The 17,883-nt window shown below is 46.4% G+C and overlaps 1 protein-coding gene across 1 annotated transcript; it reads right to left on the bottom strand.

The window, feature by feature from the left end:
• Positions 1 to 1,520: 1,520 nt before the first annotated feature.
• On the bottom strand, positions 1,521 to 11,741 carry LOC148123633 (uncharacterized). The gene is made up of 8 exons (XM_087919176.1): positions 11,666 to 11,741; positions 10,714 to 11,313; positions 10,341 to 10,455; positions 10,163 to 10,230; positions 9,101 to 9,230; positions 5,713 to 7,156; positions 3,698 to 3,889; positions 1,521 to 1,735 (listed from the first exon to the last, which is right to left on the bottom strand). The coding sequence occupies exons 2-8, from the start codon at positions 11,125 to 11,127 to the stop codon at positions 1,630 to 1,632; spliced, it is 2,469 nt and encodes an 822-aa protein (XP_087775302.1). The 5' UTR covers positions 11,128 to 11,313; positions 11,666 to 11,741; the 3' UTR covers positions 1,521 to 1,629.
• Between the last annotated feature and the right edge of the window lie 6,142 nt (positions 11,742 to 17,883).

Genomic DNA, 17,883 nt, shown 5'->3' with positions numbered 1-17,883 from the left:
GGGGAGGGAGAGGGAGGGAGAGAGAGGAGAATGACAGCCCGGGAAAGAACCATAATATACAGGATTAAAGGAAGGAAAGTGAAATCAGAGGAAGGAGGGAGGGAGGGAGGATGGGAGGGCCCTTCAGAGGCTCCTCCTCTACCCTCCCATCGTTCCTGAGTTGTGCTGTGAAAGGAATCCGGAGCCACCAGGGAGAAGCCAAGTAGGGAAAGAAGGACTGGAATTCCTCCCAAAACCTCCTTCTTCAGGTTAAATGGCCCCGTTGGGCCTTTGTGAGAAATAAGGGGGTTTGGGGGGGCACTTACAAAGTTTGCCATCCCTGCACAAGTCCCTCCTCCTGGAGGAGCCCCTGCCTCCCCTCTCCCTTCTCCTCCTTAGTCAGCCCATCCCCCCACTCCCCCTTTTCAAGGACCCTTCCCCTCCCCCGAGTTAGCTAGAAAGAGCCTGGAGGCTCCTTTCTGAGAAGGACCAGCCCCCCCCCCTGCGGCAGTTTGACAATCTAAATGGACATCTAGTCCACCCCTCCGTGCACACAGAGGAAAGTGTAGCTTAGAATCGTGAGGAGAGCAAAAAAAGTGGAGGGTCCCTTCTGGGCCTGCCATGATCCCCCCTTTGAGCTGCAGCCCCCCCAAAAGAACTGAAGGGATTTCCCCCCTCCCACTTTCAGCTTCGTTCACTGTCCCTGAACGCCCTCCTCCCTACTTTATCATAAATTATCAGAGGGGCAAACCTCTCTGAGAGCAAAAATTCGCTCAAGATGGTCACACTAGAGGAGTCGCCGCTTATGGCAGTGTCATTAATCACGTCACCCAACCTTTCCCGGTTCCACGCATGTAAACATCGTGACATTTGAGCGAGCCTGCGATAGTTAGGAGACCAATGTCCATGCAGTCCCTGTGGCTCAAGGCTGAAGTCTGTAGCCCAGTGTTCTTTGTCCCCAGCAAGGAGAATTCCCATTGGTGCTTCAACTCGTTCCGGCCCCTCCCAGCTCAAAAGTCCAAGAAAAATCCTCCCTCCCTCCTCGACAACACATTCTTCCTCTGACACATGCACAGACATGCACATACACATGTTCATTTCATGGGTAGATCCTGCTGAAGAAAACGCTGCTGCACTGGATAACAAGGGAGGGAGAGAGAGGTAGAGAGGGCAAGTCAGGGTTACCCATAGACACCCCCAAACAGGAGAGAAGCCCCGGAAAACCTTCCGCTAAACCAGGGAGAGGTGCTGCTTCGCTTCTGGGGAGAAAAAGGCAATTCCCTCCTTGAAACCCGCATCTCTCTTGCTCGGAAAGTCTGGACGAAGCGGCTCCTTCAGGACTCACGACCCTCCAACCCCGCATTTCTTTCCTTCTGTGGGTCAGGAGGATCCCCCTTTTCCTCGCAAAGCAGTCCCGAACAGAGATCCCAGAGTAGTTTGGGCCATTTCTCCCCCGCTTCCTGCTCCCTTCCTCAGAGAACTCTGATGGGCTGGACTAGATGACCTCCAGGGTCGCTCCCAACAATGTTATCTGGCCACCATCTCAAGCCGCCTAAGACTCCATATACTTTTTTCAGATTGCTGGGGACAATAAGATGACTTTGTAAACTGCTCAGAGACTCGTAAAGCAATGTGGAGTGGTATGTAAGTCTAAGTGGAATTGCTATTGCTATATAGTTTCACCCAAGCGTGGATCCTTTTATGAAAAGTAAGATGATCATTCTGAGCAAAACTCTTTCCACATTCCATGCATTTATTTTACGGATTTTATTTTAGTATGTACACTGCTCAAAAAAAAATAAAGGGAACACTTAAACAACACAATGTAACTCCAACTTCTATGAAATCAAACTGTCCACTTAGGTAGCAACACTGATTGACAATCATTTTCACATGTTGTTGTGCAAATGGAATAGACAACAGGTGGAAAGCATAGGCAGTTAGCAAGACATCCCCAGTAAAGGAGCGGTTCTGCAGGTGGTGACCACAGACCACTTCTCAGTTCCTATGCTTTCTGGCTGATGGTTTGGTTCACTTCTGAATGCTGGCGGTGCTTTCACTCTAGTGGTAGCATGAGGCGGAGTCTAGAACCCACACAAATGGCTCAGGTAATGCAGCTCATCCAGGATGACACATCAATGCAAGCTGTGGCAAGAAGGTTTGCTGTGTCTGTCAGCATAGTGTCCAGAGCATGGAAGCGCTACCAGGCCAGTACATCAAGGAGACATGGAGGAGGTCGGAGGAGGGCAACAACCCAGCATCAGGACCACTACCTCCACCTTTGTGCAAGGAGGGGCAGGAGGAGCACTGCCAGAGCCCTACAAAATGACCTCCAGCAGGCCATAAATGTGCATGTGGCTGCTCAAATGGTCAGAAACAGACTCCATGAGGGTGGTATGAGGGCCCGACGTCCACAGGTGGGCGTTGTGCTTACAGCCCAACACCATGCAGGACGTTTGGCATTTGCCAGAGAAGATTGGCAAATTCGCCACTGGTGCCCTGTGCTCTTCACAGATGAAAGCAGGTTCACACTGAGCACATGTGACAGATGTGACAGGGTCTGGAGACACCGTGGAGAATGTTCTACTGCCTGCAACATCCTCCAGCATGACCAGTTTGGTAGTGGGTCAGTAATGGTGTGGGGTGGCATTTCCTTAGGGAGCCGCACAATGCTCCATGTGCTCTCCAGAGGTAGCCTGACTGCCATTAGGTACCGAGAGGAGATCCTCAGACCCCTTGTGAGACCATATGCTGATGCCGTTGGCCCAGGGTTCCTCCTAATGCAAGACAATGCTAGACCTCAAGTGGCTGGAGTGTGGTAGCAGTTCCTGCAAGATGAAGGCATTGATGCTATGGACTGGCCCGCCTGTTCCCCAGACTTGAATCCAATTGAGCACATCTGGGACATCATGTCTCGCTCCATCCACCAACACCACATTGCACCACAGACTGTCCAGGAGTTGGGGGATGCTTTAGTGGGAGGAAATCCCACAGGAGACTGTCCACCATCTCTTCAGGAGCATGTCCAGGCGTTGTAGGGAGGTCATACAGGCACGTGGAGGCCACACACACTACTGAGCCTCATTTTGACTTCTTTTAAGGACATTACATCAAAGTTGGATCACCCTGTAGTGATTTTTTCCACTTGAATTTTGAATGTAACTCCAAATCCAGACCTCCATGGGTTACAAAATTTGATTTACATTGATAATTTTTGTGTGATTTTGTTGTCAGCGCATTCACCTATGTAATGAACAAAGTATTTAATAAGAATTTTTCATTCATTCAGATCTAGGATGTCTTATTTTTGTGTTCCCTTTATTTTTTTGAGCAGTGTATTTTATTCATAAATATTTTGAATACAGTATATTGTCAGGGCATATCATTTACGAAAAAGCAAAAGAAAAAACAAATATCAACATATATACTAGTAATAAAGATAGTAACAAAATAATTGTAACTCATTTCATGTATTAGCTTATTTATACTTTTTATGTTAATTATATCAACATGTTTCTAATTGTCAACCCCCTTTGTATTTAATTCCTACATCACAATAATATTCCTTTACCTAATTTCTAATGGGAAATAACATTTCATCTATGAGCAAAGCTCTTTCCAAATCCCATACATTTATATGGCTTCTTTGGTCTGGATCATCTTATGAGAAATAAGTTTATATCTATGAGCAAAGGACCTTCCACATTCTGTGCATTTAAAGGGCTTCTCACCTGTATGGAGCTTTTTGTGGCTTTTAAGGGTATTGCTCTGAGTAAACGTCTTTCCACACTCCATGCATTTATACGGCTTCTCCCCTGTGTGTATCATCTTATGGGAAATAAGATTACTTCTTCGAGTAAAGGTTTTTCCACACTCCATGCATTTAAATGGTTTCTCTCCTGTGTGAATTCTTTCGTAGGAAATAAGATTACTGCTATCAGCAAAGGTCTTTCCACACTCCATGCATTTACAGGTGAAACTTGAAAAATTACAATATCCTGGAAAAGTTCATTTATTTCAGTAATGCAACTTAAAAGGTGAATGAGATAGACTCATTACATGCAAAGCAAAATAGTTCAAGCCATGATTTGTCATAATTGTGATGATTATGGCTTACAGCTCACGAAAACCCCAAATCCACAATCTCAGAAAATTAGAATATTGTGAAAAGGTTCAATATTCTAGGCTAATCTATTCAGCTAATTAAGCCATAACACCTGCAAAGGGCCTTTAAAATGGTTTCTCAGTCTGGTTCAGTAGGAATCACAATCATGGGAAAGACTGCTCACCTGACAGTTGTGCAGAAAACCATCATGGACACCTTCCATAAGGAGGGAAAGCCTCAAAAGGTAATTGCAAAAGAAGTTGGATGTGTCCCAAAGTGCTGTACATTAATTAAAGCACATTAATAGAAAGTTATGTGGAAGGGAAAAGTGTGGAAGAAAAAGATGCACAAGCAGCAGGGATGACCGCAGCCTGGAGAGGATTGTCAGGAAAAGGCCATTCAAAAGTGTTGGGGACTTTCACAAGGAGTGGACTGAGGCTGGAGTCAGTGCATCAAGAGCCACCACACACAGATGGATCCTGGACATGGGCTTCAAATGTCGTATTCCTCTTGTCAAGCTGCTCCTGAACAACAAACATCAGAAGCGTCTTACCTGGGCTAAAGAAAAACAGAACTGGTCTGTTGCTCAGTGGTCCAAAGTCCTCTTTTCTGATGAGAGCAACTTTTGCATCTTATTTGGAAACCAAAGTCCCGGAGTCTGCAGAGGCACACACTGCAAGATGCTTGAAGTCCAGTGTGAAATTTCCAGTCTGTGTTGATTTGGGGAGCCATGTCATCTGCTGGTGTTGGTCCACTGTGCTTCATTAAGTCCAGGGTCAACGCAGCTGTCTACTAGATTTTGGAGCACTTCATGCTTCCTTCCGCAAACGAGCTTTAAGGGGATGCTGACTTCATTTTCCAGCAGTACTTGGCACCTGCCCACACTACCAAAAGCACCAAAGCCTGGTTCAATGACCGGAGTATTACTGTATTTGATTGGCCAGCAAACTCACCTGACCTGAACCCCATAGAGAATCTATGGGGCATTGCCAAGAGAAAGATAAGACATGAGACAGAACAATGCAGAAGACCTGAAGGCCACTATTGAAGCATCCTGGTCTTCCATAACACCCCAGTAGTGTCACAGGCTGATAGCTTCCATGCGATGCCCCATTGAGGCAGTAATTGCTGCAAAAGGGGCCCAAACCAAATACTGAGTACATATGCATGCTTCTACTTTTCAGATGTCTGATATTGTTCTATGTACAATGCTTGTTTTAATGATTGCATGTAATACTCTTAATTTTCTGAGATTGTGGATTTGGGGTTTTTATGAGCTGTAAGCCATAATCATCTCAATTATGACAAATCACGGCTTGAACTATCTTGCTTTGCATGTAATGAGTCTATCTCATATATTAGGTTCACCTTTTAAGTTGCATTACTGAAATAAATGAACTTTTGCATGATATTCTAATTTTTTGAGTTTCACCTATATGGGGTTTCTCTCCTGAGTGATCTTTTTGTGGCTTCTAAGTTTACTGCTCAGAGCAAAGATCTTTCCACACTCCGTGCATTTATACGGCGTCTCCCCAGTGTGTATCATCTTATGGGAAATAAGATTACTTCTTCAAGTAAAGGTCTTTCCACATTCCCTGCATTTAAATGGTTTCTCTCATGTGTGGTGCGTTTTGTGGCTTCTAAGGCCACTGCTCTGAGCAAAGGTCTTTCCACACTCCATGCATTTATACGGCTTCTCCCCTGTGTGGATGAACTTATGGGAAATAAGATGACCACTTTGAGCAAAGGTCTTTCCACACTCCATGCATTTATATGGTTTCTCTCCTGTGTGGAGCGTTTTGTGTCTTCTAAGGTCACTGCGCCAAGCAAAGGTCTTTTCACACTCCATGCATTTATATGGTTTCTCTCCTGAGTGGATCGTTTTGTGGCTTCTAAGTCCACTGCTATAAGTAAACGTCTTTCCACACTCCATGCATTTATACGGCTTCTCCCCTGTGTGTATCATCTTATGGGAAATAAGATTACTTCTTCGAGTAAAGGTTTTCCCACACTCCATGCATTTAAATGGTTTTTCTCCTGTGTGAATTCTTTCATGGGAAATAAGATTACTGCTATCAGCAAAGGTCTTTCCACATTCCATGCATTTATATGGTTTCTCTCCTGAGTGGATCATTTGGTGTCTTTTTAGGTCACTGTTATTAGCAAAGGTCTTTCCACACTCCATGCATTTATATGGTTTCTCTCCTGAGTGGATCATTTGGTGTCTTCTTAGGTCACTGTTATTAGCAAAGGTCTTTCCACACTCCATGCATTTATATGGTTTCTCTCCTGAGTGGATCTTTTTGTGGCTTCTAAGTCTACTGCTCAGAGCAAAGGTCTTTCCACACTCCATGCATTTATATGGTTTCTCCCCAGTGTGTATCATCTTATGGGAAATAAGACTACTTCTTCGAGTAAAGGTCTTTCCACACTCTGTGCATTTATATGGCTTCTCCCCTGTGTGGATGAATTTATGGGAAATAAGATGACCACTTTGAGCAAAGCTCATTCCACACTCTGTGCATTTATATGGTTTCTCCCCTGTGTGAATTCTTTCATGGGAAATAAGATTACTGCTATCAGCAAAGGTCTTTCCACATTCCATGCATTTATATGGTTTTTCTCCCGACTGGATCCTATTATGGAAAGTAAGTTGCGTGTTTGTTCTAAAACATTTTCCACATTCCAAACATTTATACGGCTCCTCTTTTGTGTCAATCACTTTTTGAGATATAAGGAAGTTACTCCCAAGTGAAAGAATGAATGTCCCATTGTAATTTTGTCCGTTGTATCTTCTTATAGCATCTTCTTTGTTGTTTTCAATTAAATAGTTCTCATTTACTTGCACTTTATCTTTGAATATCTGCACAGTTTTTCCAGAATAGTTTTTCCTTATTTTCTCTTCTTGGGCAAGAAAGTCTTGCATCGGAGCATCAGTGGAAGATGAGCTTTCCTGATTCCAATTCTTTGACTGGTTTCTCTCATGGCTTTCGAATTCCATTCGAATTCCATCTTTAGCATTAATCACTTGGAACAGTTCACAGGAATCTTGATTCTCCTGCCCATTATTACCTTCAAAGCAAAAGGGAAATGAAAATGATAACAAGGTTAGAGAAAAAGATCAAAGTGTAGAAAGTCAAGTGAATTTCCTTCTGAATTTCTCAAAAATTCCATTGGTTGTATGTTCGTTTGCATGCCTACAGTGGTGTGATAGACACGAGATTTCTATATTCATGAGTCATGAAAGCTTTGAAAATATCTGGAAAATGTCTCTTCCTTTACAATTATCTTTATATATGCAAATCTCACTCAGAATCAGTTCTGAGTTAAGGAATAGAATAGCTTGATTCCCTCTTTTTTGTGGCAGCCCCTGAGATAATGGTAAAGTGCTATCATGTCTCCCCTAGTCCTTCTTTTCATTAAATTATACATAGCTAATTCCAGCAACTGTTCATTAAATGTTTTAGTCTCTAGTCCCCTAATCATCTTTGTTGCTCTTCTCTGCACTGTTTCTAGAGTCTCAACATCTTTTTTTACTATTGTGGCGACCAAAACTGGATGCAGTATTCCAAGTGTGGCCTCACCAAGGCATTATCAAGAGGTATTAACACTTCACGTGATCTTGATTCTATCCCTCTGTTTATGCAGCATAGAAATGTGTTGAATTTTTGGCAGCTGCTGTACACGGCTAGCTCATATTTAAATGGTTGTCCACTCGGACTCCAAGATCCCTCTAACAGCTATTACTATTCAGCAAAGTACCACATATACTGTACCTGTGTTTTGTTTTGGTTTTTTTTGCCTAAATGTAGAACCTTATTTTTTCACCATTGAATTTCATAATAATCAGCGGAAACATCCACGGAGGAATTAAGAGAAAACTTAAGATTTATTGGGGCACTGCAGTATTTTAGACCCTGTGTTCTTTAAAGAACTGAGGACTACACGACTTCCTGCTCTTTTGCCCTGGATCTGCTGCAGGCCTTGGTTAGCAGTCAACAGAGGCCTAAAGCATTGTAGCGCAAGATCACGTGAGATCAATAGCGCTAGATATCCCACTACTGATCTCGTGTATCTCTCACTATTTTTTTCTGCAAATGCACTGAAGTAGGCAAGGGAACCGATGGCTCGCCACATCGTCAAGGTACCGTATTTCTCAGACTGTAAGACGCACCTAGCTTTAGAGAAATAAAACAAGAAAATAAAAGTTTTTAGACTCCGTGCATCTCATTTATGCCTGCCCTGGAATCCAGAAGCACTCTCCATGCCTGTTTTTGCCCTTCTGGACACCAAGGAGGGCAATAAGGGAATGCGCTGAGGGTATGGGAGGCCAAAAACAGGCCTGTATTTGCTCTATAAGACACACAGACATTTCCACCCACTTTTTGGGAGGGGAAAAGTGCACCTTATATTCTGAAAAATACAGTAAGTCCCTGCGAGATGGGGTGGGGGAATAGGTAGGGCGAATGTTGTAGCGCCTCTACTGTCATTCGTAAGTGTGAATGATGATCGTGGTGCTGCAACACTCATAAATTTTGGGAGTGGGTCTCAATACTTGCGGAGGACTGGTCGTAACTTGGAACATTTGCGAAGTGAACGGTCGTAACTCGGGGATTACCTGTACCCTAGGATGCTCTGAGTCACACTGCATGAGGCCTTTGTTCTTGAATTGAATTGGGAGAATGCTCTTCCATGGGCTGAGCGTGAAAATTGTTCTCACACAATTTGGGGAGGTTCCAGAGGACAAATGACAACACAATCCTCTCACACGACCTCCAAAGGACACATAAAAGCACACCTTGTTCTTTTCAGCCTCCCACAGATAAGTTCAAATAGAAATGGAAAAATACAGATTAGAAATGGCACAGAAAGAAATTGACTCTTTCCTTCCTTGGAGCAAGACAAGGCCAGATCCTTTCCTTCTACTTCCCAGGAGACAATATCCAATTAGTGTTTTTTAAATAAAAAAAACTAACTATAATCTCTCTTCTTGATTGGAGACTAGAAAACTCTTACCCAGAGAGACCACGTTCCTATGGTTTTCAAGCATGACTTCCGAATGCAGCGCTTTCTGGTCAGGATCCAGCTGAGACCATTCGTCCTCAGAGAAATACACAGCCACCTCCTCGAAGGACACCAGACCCTCCTGGACATGGAAAAAAGAACAGGAGGATTCGCAAGATCTGTTCATCTTCATCATTGATTTAGACAAGAGGATAGAAAGGGAACTCGTCAAATTTGCAGACAAGACCAAATTGACAGGAAATACCAACACTCCAGAAGATAAGCTCGAGATATAGAAGGATCGACAGATTGGGTCCCATCTAACAAAAGGAAATCAACAGTGAGAAATGTAAGGTTCTACATTTAGGAAAGAAAAACCAAATCCACAGGCATAGAAAAGGTGATACCTGACTCAACTGCAGTAAGTGCAACAGGGATCTTGGAGTCCTAGTGGACAACCACTTAAACCTGAGTCTATCCTACAGGTACCAAAAAAAACCCTCCAACAGAATCATAGGCTGCATTAAGAAGGATAGAATCAAGAAGATACTTTATAATGCCTTGGTAAGACCACACTTGGAATATTGCATCCAGTTTTGGTTGCCAGATGTAAAAACGATCTTGAGACTCTGGTGCAGGGAAGAGCAACAACAATTATTATAAACTGGAGGCTAAAACATATAAAGAACGGTGGCTGGAATTGGCTCTGTCTAGTTTCATGAAAAGGAGGACTAGGGGTGACATGATAGCAGTGTTCCAAGAAGCAACGGATGGAAACTATTCAAGGAGAGAACCAACCTACAAGTAAACAGAAATTTCCTGACAGTGAGAACAATTAATCAGTGGAATGACTTCCCTCCAGAAATTGTGGTTGCTCCAACACTGGAGGTGTTGATGAAGAAACTGGACAGCCATTTATGGAAAATGTTATAGGGCTTTCTGCTCTCCATGTTGTAGAAGAACACAAAAATAATCCAGGACAAACAAGGGGGAAATAGAAGGACAGAGCGCTCTGCACACTTGCTCAACTTCCTGAAAGGAGATTACAAATGTAATATGTTTTCCCTTTCTTACTTGATTTGGAGGTTCAACCACTGTTTGATCGCCATCATAAGAACAAGAAAGCTTCATTCTTTGCTTCTCTGTAAGGAATAAATAATTTCAAAATGCATAATTAATAAAATAGGAGGAGGTATTCTATAGGAGAGAAGGGGAGGGAAGACAGATGGGGAATCGGAGGATCTTCCATTACCTCCTGAGGTGTCCTGACTTGGATCTTCCCAAGGGATCCTCCTGAAAAATAGCTCCTGAGGGGGATTTGATGGGTTCTTCTTTTCCTCAGGATCTCTGATCTCCACAGTGCAGCACTTCAAATAGGAGGAAGAAAGAAAAAAGCAGAATTAATGAACATCACAAGAAATAAAGTGGATTCTTATATTCGTAACAAAACCTCAAAGCCCTCAATATCGATCCGTGTGGCTGAATGAGAAAACAATAGAACAATGTCCTAGAAGAACTGGAGAATTGCTACACGTTATGAAAATGGGAGAAGTTTGGGAAGGACGGATGAAGCATTCAAACACTTTCTCTCTTTATTCCCTTCCGAGCTCCCTAAAGTCTCCCACCTGCCACTGGAGCTGCTCCTTCTGCTCCTCCGCCTGGCTCAGGAGGAAGCCTTCTGCCAGGGCCACTGCCTGGGAGCTGCTCTCTGCTCCACACTCCCGCACCCAGCACTCCATCTCTGGGGGTAGGAGAGCCAGGAGCCGCTCCAGAACCACCAGGTCCAGCATCTGGGCTTTGCTGTGCTTTCCTGGCCTCAGCCATCGCCTGCACAAGTCATAGAGTCGGCTGCAAAGTCCTCGGGGACCCTCAGTCTCCCAGTATTGGACGGAGCTCCAGGGTGGAACTTCAGAGGGGAGGCTGGTTCCCTCCTGCAGGATCTTCTGCCTGGTTCTGGTCCAACTCTCCCCACAGCTCCCAGGCTGAAGAGCCGCAGGGCCTTTTCTGCTCCCCTCCTTAGCCAAAGGGAGTCTCTCCATCCTTCGTCTCTCTGGCAGAGCAACTCCAAAGGGCTCCAGGGTCTCCAGGAGCCTCTTCCTTCACGGGACAATTTCTGGGTCCACAGGATGGATCCCTACTGGTCCGTCTGCTCTCTTCCTTCCTTCCTTCTCCCAGAGAGAAAATCCTGGCTTGCAAAGGCTGTCGAGAGCTCTAATGTTCCGGATCTGGGAGGAAGAGAAAAAAACGACACCCAGGATCAGAAAGGGGGATTCAGCCCCTGGACCCCCTTCCCACAACCTGCCCAGAGCCCCAAGCGGATCCTCCCACCCCAGGGCCCAGGGGCTCCCGAGCATGGCCGGGAAGGAGTCAGCAGGTGAGCCCCCCACCCCATCCCGCTTCTCTCTCCGGAGACAGGATCAGGCCCTCGGGGAGCCCTATGCGAATCCTGCCTCTTCCTCCTCGGCCGGCTTCTCTCCTCTCCTGCTGGACCTCTGCCAGGCCCATCCTCCCCTCCTTCTACTTGGCATGGAGAGGGCGGCTGGGAAGCATGGGACCCGGGAAGAGCACCCCCCTCACCTTGGAACGTCTGGATGTCCCCCCGCCAGATTCTCCCACAGCCTCTCCGCCTCCTGCGGCATCCCAGCGGTCGAGGAGAGCGAGTGCGGCGTCCTAGAGAGGCAAGGCTCCGTGATGTCACTCCTCTGGGAAGACAGCCATGACGTTCGCCCTCCAGTGGCCTGGAGTTACTTTCCCATGGCGGAGGTCGCCCCCTGGTGGATTCGGGGCAAAGGGCCAGGATGGTAGAAAGGGAGGGAAAGAGGGAACGTGGGAAGGGGAAGGGAGAGGGCGGGGATGATGGGCTTGGGAGTAGCGGGAAAGGCCCCTCTCCTTGGCTCCCTGTCAGACAGAGGCTTCTACATCTGTGCTTCTTTTCCCCCTTTTATGTGAACTCAAAACTACCTGACTCCGTGGTTTCTTACCCAAACCCCAAAAACTTTAACCTTAGACTTTCTACTATTGACCTCACCCCTTTCCTAAGAGGTCTGTAGGAGGTGAGCATAAGCGCACCAACGTGCCTACCGTCCCCGTCCTATTGTTTATTTTATTTTTTCTATATGTGTCCATGTATTCATAACTATGTTTTTGCTGATACCTATTATCTTGTAAGCAATTGACAAACCAAATAAAATAAAATAAAATAATGCCTTGAAGGAGGTTTTCATCTTTCTTCTCTGGCCTTTCTAGAGCTGTTTGGTTATTCCTTCTCTATAAAGTGCAACTCCACCTCCACCTCTTTCATTAGGTCCGCTTCTATATTTATTTAGAGAAGAGAAGAGAAAAGAAAAGAAAATTTTTTGTGGAAATCCCTGAGATATTGAAAGATGCCACCATGTCTCTCCTCGTCCTTCTTTTCCTCAGACCAGACACACCCAGTTCCAGCAACCATTTTTTAAATATCTTTTAGCTTCTTCTTTGCATTCTTTCTAGAGTCTGAAGATCTTATTTATTTATTTATTATACAAAACACAAAGAAAAATTGTAGCAGCTATTGAGATCCTATAGAAGGTGCTAGATGCTAGCAGCAAGCTGCAATGTCTAAAAACCTACATAAGGCCTCTTGGTTACTTGCATGATCTCATTCCCTATCTTGGTGAAGCTGAAAGTCCCGGACTTTCCAGACATAAAAGTGATCTCATTTACTAACATCATCACTAGTCTTAAGGATTGGTTGGGAGGTTGTGCCAATGTGGTTGGGAGGTTTCACCCATGTGGTATCCATTCTCCAATCCAGATGCTGTGTCTATGTTGCCTTTGTCTTCTTGTAAAAACCCTATAAATGTAATAAATGCTGGCGATGCAGTCAGACATCTTTTTTAAAAAAAATTCCAGCCTGACAATTTTATCTAATGGACAAAAGCAAAGTCATTTTAGGTCTTTTTCTTTTGAACCCTTTAAATGTGAAATTATCCCATTTAATGGCTGGAGAAGGAAAGTGCACAAAAGTCCCAAACACCCCATTGTGGCCGAGCGAGGGCGGGTTCCCGCATGAGGGGATCTGCACTCTGATTGATTGCTGCAGGTGGAAAGGGGGCGTTTCCTTTTTCCCCACCTTTTTCTTCTCTGGGCTGCTTGAGATTTACCTCAGGATGTTCTTGACTTCTTCTCTGCTGGGAATGTTAGGTACATTTATATTGATATAAAACTACAAGTTTGTGTCTGTGTCTCTCATTTCTTTTGGGCAGCAGCTGTGCGATTCCCCCACATTCAATCTCTTCAGTTGCACCTGCCAGTTGTGGGTTTCTATTTTACCCCATGAAAGAGTTGGAAGAAAAATCAGGTCCAGGTCCAAGAAAGGAAGAAAATGGAGGCTGCTTAAGAAAAGAGGTTGATTGATGGGCAGAACCAAGAACAGCCTACAGAGCTGGAAGGGTCCTGGGAAGTCTTCTAGTTCAGCTCCCTGCTCAGGCAGGAGAACCTCCAGCATTCCAGACAAGGAGCTGCCTGGTCTTGTCTTCAGGACCTCCAGTGATGGAGCACCCACAACTTCTGGTGGCAAGGAGTCCCACTGTCTGATTGTCTTCCCTGTCAGGAAGTTTCTCTCCAATTCTCTGTCGCTTCTTCTCTCCCTGGAGAGTTTCCCCCATTGCTTCTCATCTTCTGGGGCTTTGGAGGGGAGCTTGGCCCCCTCTCTCTCTTCTGGGGCAGTCCTCCAAATACTCTCCTGGGGCAGCCAGGAAAGCAGCTGGGTGAGCCAAGGATTTTCAGGCCATTTTTGCCGTGTTTGGTGATCCGGAGGCTCCTTTTGGGGGAGTTTCATCCTCTGAGGAGGCAGTCAGAGCTGAAATCGCGGCTTTCCGGGGTTCCCTTCAGAGAAAGACCCTTCTCTCCATCCTCCGATCCACTCCAGCCCTTCTTTCCCCTCTGACCAGCTCTCTTGGGGTTACTCCCTGAAGGAGGAGGAGGGCGTTGGGGGCAGAGAGCAAAAGTAAAAGTGGGAGGGGGGATTCCTTCAGTCTTAGGGATCTGCAGCTCCAGGGGGGTCAGGGCAGGCCGTGCGGGGACCCTCCATTTTCTTTGCTCTCTTCATGATTCTCAGCTAGACTTTCCTCTGTGGGCATGGAGCGGTGGACTAGATGTCCGTTTCGGTTCCCAAACTGTCTCCAAGGGGGCCTTTCTGCAGCCCCATCCTGGCAGCCAAAAAAGGGGCACACGGAGGCTGCCCATATCCCGTAGCATCCCAAATGAAACCCTGTCCTGTGGCCCCCAAAGCTGCTTGAGCGGAGACAATGAGGACAAGAAGAACGCGGGGCTGGTTGGTTGGGAGGGAGGGGGAATCTTGGTGGCTCCTGCTTGGCTGCCTCTCTCATACACAGACACACACACGCACCAGAGTTTGGAGAGCCTCCCTCCCTCCATCTCTCTCCCTCCCTCTCTGTCCCTTCCTCCCTCCCTTCCTCTCTCTCTCTCTTCCTCCCCCCTCCCTCCCTCTCTTTCTCTTTCTGCCTCACTGTGGCAGCAGTTGCGCTTTAGTACCTGGCTGGTGGGGTGCTCAGGTAAACCAGTGCAGGGTGTGGGGGGGCAGCTCTGCAGCTCACTACCTTGCTTCATGTCCACTGTACCAGTGTGTTGCTCAGCCTCCTGCCCAGTTACAGCGGCAAGCAAGGAGAAGAAGTGCCGAAGAACAGAGAAGATCGAAGAGAGGCCAGGGTGTGTGGGGAGGATGAAGCAAGGCGGGGGGTGCGGAGCTGCCCCACCCACCACCCACTGGCTTACCTGAGGGCCCTTAAGCCAGGTCACCCATGCCAAACCCTCAACCCCCCCCACACCTCCCCTACCCAGGACAGCCACATCCCTTCACTAACCTGCTTTCCAGCTCCGTTCTCCATTGCAGCATGCAAGGCAACTAAAGTCGTCTGTGGGACTACGATAAAAAATACAGTTCAGACCTTCCAATTGTTCACAAAAAAAAAATCTTGTGAGGTTGAAAGGTCTGAACTAACTTTTTACTAACTTCTCCCACAGACTCCTTTGGTTGCCCTGCACAAGGTGACAGAGAACAAAGTCTGTGTACACACACACGTGGGATGGCGTGGGCCGAACTGAAGTGAATTGAGTGAGACCCTTACAGTTCCCTGGATGGTCACGCGGGCCTGGGCACATGGGGGAGAAGCCCTTCCACTACCCCGAGTGTGGGAAGCATTTCAACTGAAGCACCTACCTGACCTGCCACTGGAGGAAGCACATGGGTGAGAAGCCCTTCCGGTGCCCGGTCTGCAGTAAGAGCTTCTGCGACAAGTCGGGCTTCAACCCCCACCAGCTCATCCACTCCAAGGACAAGCCCCAACCTGTGGCAAGACTTTCATCTGACACTCGCAGCTGACCTCCCACGAGGGAATCCACACGAGCGAGAGGCTCTTCCGCTGCCCCGATGCGGGAAGAGCTTCAACCACAGCTCCAACTTCATATTCCACTGGAGGATCCACACAGGGGAGAAGCCCCACAGCTTCCCCAAGTGCAGGAACTGCTTTTATGACAAGCAGCACCTCCTACGGCACCAGGAGGCATACGGCAGAGAAGCCCTTCTCTTGCACCAAGTGTGACAAGACCTTCAGCCAGAAGAGGAACCTGGTGAGACACCAAAAGCTCCATGGAGCACCAACATTGCCTCCATCCTCACAGTGGACAAAGAGGTTCCATAACGAGCAGCAGCCTAAGAGGCATCTGGCCGCTCACGAGAAGGAACGAGGACCCTTCATATCCTGGAGTGTTGAGGTTGCATCTGACGGAGTCCTGGTCCTGCTTCCCTGCCGAGAATTCCCACATGAAGATCAGTCTGTCATAATTTCTCAGATTGAGTGACCAGATAGTATTGCTCCATTAGTCTTTGATACGACTTCTCCTTTTTAAAAATCTCTTGCCAGATAGAGCAGGGGTTGGGCAAGAAGACTTCTAATGTCCCTTCCAACTCCATTCTGATTGATTGATTGATCAGGTTGTGCCTTAATTCTGTACTTATGGTCCTGGCACATTTGGCTGACAGCAGTGCTGAGCATGGTTCTGCTGGCAACCCAGATGGAGACGTAAGAAGATTCATGATGCAGAGATCAAGAACTTTCCTATGTTTAAATTCTTTCGCACTCCATATCTGTATCACTCAGGGTGGTATACAACACTTACAATTGGTATCAATGCAATTATAAATGCTAGAAAGATGAAAAATACACTTTTTAAAAAATTGTGAAACAGCCAAAGGAAGACACAAAATCTTCTGAAAGACATGCTGACAAGAGGTTGTGCAACTCACTTAATGACTGTTTTGCTTAGCAATGGAAATTCTGTACCCAATCATGGCCGTAAGTCAAGGTCCACGTGTACTGTGCTACTATCCTGCACAGAGATATGACCTCCATTAGCACAGTACAGGTGGACCTCGACTTAATGGCCATGATTGGGTCCAGAATTTCCGTTGCTAAGCAGATCAATGAAGCCTCCAGTTGAAGGGAAAGGAAATTGCAAAACTGGGAGGTTCAACCTTTCCGATAACCGTCTCATTCTGCAAGGGTCACACAAACTCCCCGGGGAAGTGCAAATGCAGAGAAAATATTTTGCTTCCCCAGAGCAGGTTGCCACCTTCTGTTTGTGAGCAAAACAGGCTGGTGTCTCTCCCACAATGTGACCTAGGCAGATATTCCTTGAGACAGCACACTAGGTGGATCCTGACAAGACGTTCTCCATGCAAGGGTTGGCGTTCTGTCAAGCTTCTCATCTTGGAGACTCAGCACCACACCCAGAGTCACCCCAAGGAAATAGGCCAGGAGTTTGGAGATGAGGTGAAGCTGGCCACACCCACCCAATCAGACATCTACACCCTCTTGGTTGTTATCCACACACACACACACACACACACACACACACACACACACACACGTCAATCACATAAATTGAGTTTGACAGAGATGCTGCCATCCTCAGGTAGCGATTGGGTTAGGGAACTGCCAATCAGTGTAGCACAAGGACCTACCTTCCGCTTATATATACCAGTGCCAGCCTGGCTATGGTTAGAGGGTGTGGGGTGAGGTGAGGTGAGGTGAGGTGAAAGGGTAGGAATTATCAGATAAGGATTATTATTATTAGTGGGAATCCTTGTCAAATAACGAGATAAAAGCTAATTTGATTCCTGGCTGGGAGCTTAACTTGGCTGTTCCCCACCTTCTACCTTTTTGGCCTGCTTCAAGCTGTTAATATCACATTTTACCAACTTTAAAGTTTCCTCATATGCTGTGTATGTACTGTAATGCCATATCTGACCTTTATAAAGTTACCTGCTTTTTGTTTTTACCTCAGGTTACCTCAGAATAGAGTGGGGAAAGATGATTTGAGAAGGGGAGGCAGAATAATACTGAATTCTTTCCTGAGGTAAAATTGGCCCGAAAATTGACCTAGGCGCCCAGAAGCGCGGAAGAAGGAAAAGTGGGCGGGAAAGGGACGGATGCCCCATGAGGAGAATCGCCCGTACCGAGTCAGGATGAGGGACGAACCAACGGGGTCCTTTTATTTCAGATTTTAGTCGGTTTCTCAGGCTGGGCAGATGACAGCAGACCGTTTGGGTCGTCATTTTGACTTTTTTGACCACCCAGAGGTGTAGAAGATTCCGGCATAGCCTTCATTACGGGAACGGCGGTGCCGAGAAGCAGCGCTACGGGAGACCTTTTATTCGAGTGTCGCCGCGTTCAGAAAATTCGAGAGGCGGGGCGAGAGGCCCTCGGGGAGGCTGACAGGGGAATTCTGGGAGT

The sequence above is a fragment of the Pseudonaja textilis genome, unplaced genomic scaffold (genome assembly GCF_049901715.1).
Source record: "Pseudonaja textilis isolate UNSWEBS1 unplaced genomic scaffold, rPseTex1.2 PTEXSCF34, whole genome shotgun sequence".
In the NCBI taxonomy this organism is placed as follows: domain Eukaryota; kingdom Metazoa; phylum Chordata; class Lepidosauria; order Squamata; family Elapidae; genus Pseudonaja; species Pseudonaja textilis.
This window is presented reverse-complemented; position numbering and strand designations above follow the sequence as displayed.

What these genes read in the sequence shown, in the direction of transcription:
- LOC148123633 (XM_087919176.1), bottom strand. Translation starts at nt 11,127, where the DNA reads ATGGAGAGACTCCCTTTGGCTAAGGAGGGGAGCAGAAAAGGCCCTGCG. An exon ending in TGGTTGAACCTCCAAATCAA is followed by an intron (nt 9,231 to 10,162) that starts GTAAGAAAGGGA and finishes TTCCATGTCCAG; the next exon opens with GAGGGTCTGGTGTCCTTCGA. An exon ending in GGCCTTAGAAGCCACAAAAC is followed by an intron (nt 3,890 to 5,712) that starts GCACCACACATG and finishes TTCCTACGAAAG; the next exon opens with AATTCACACAGGAGAGAAAC.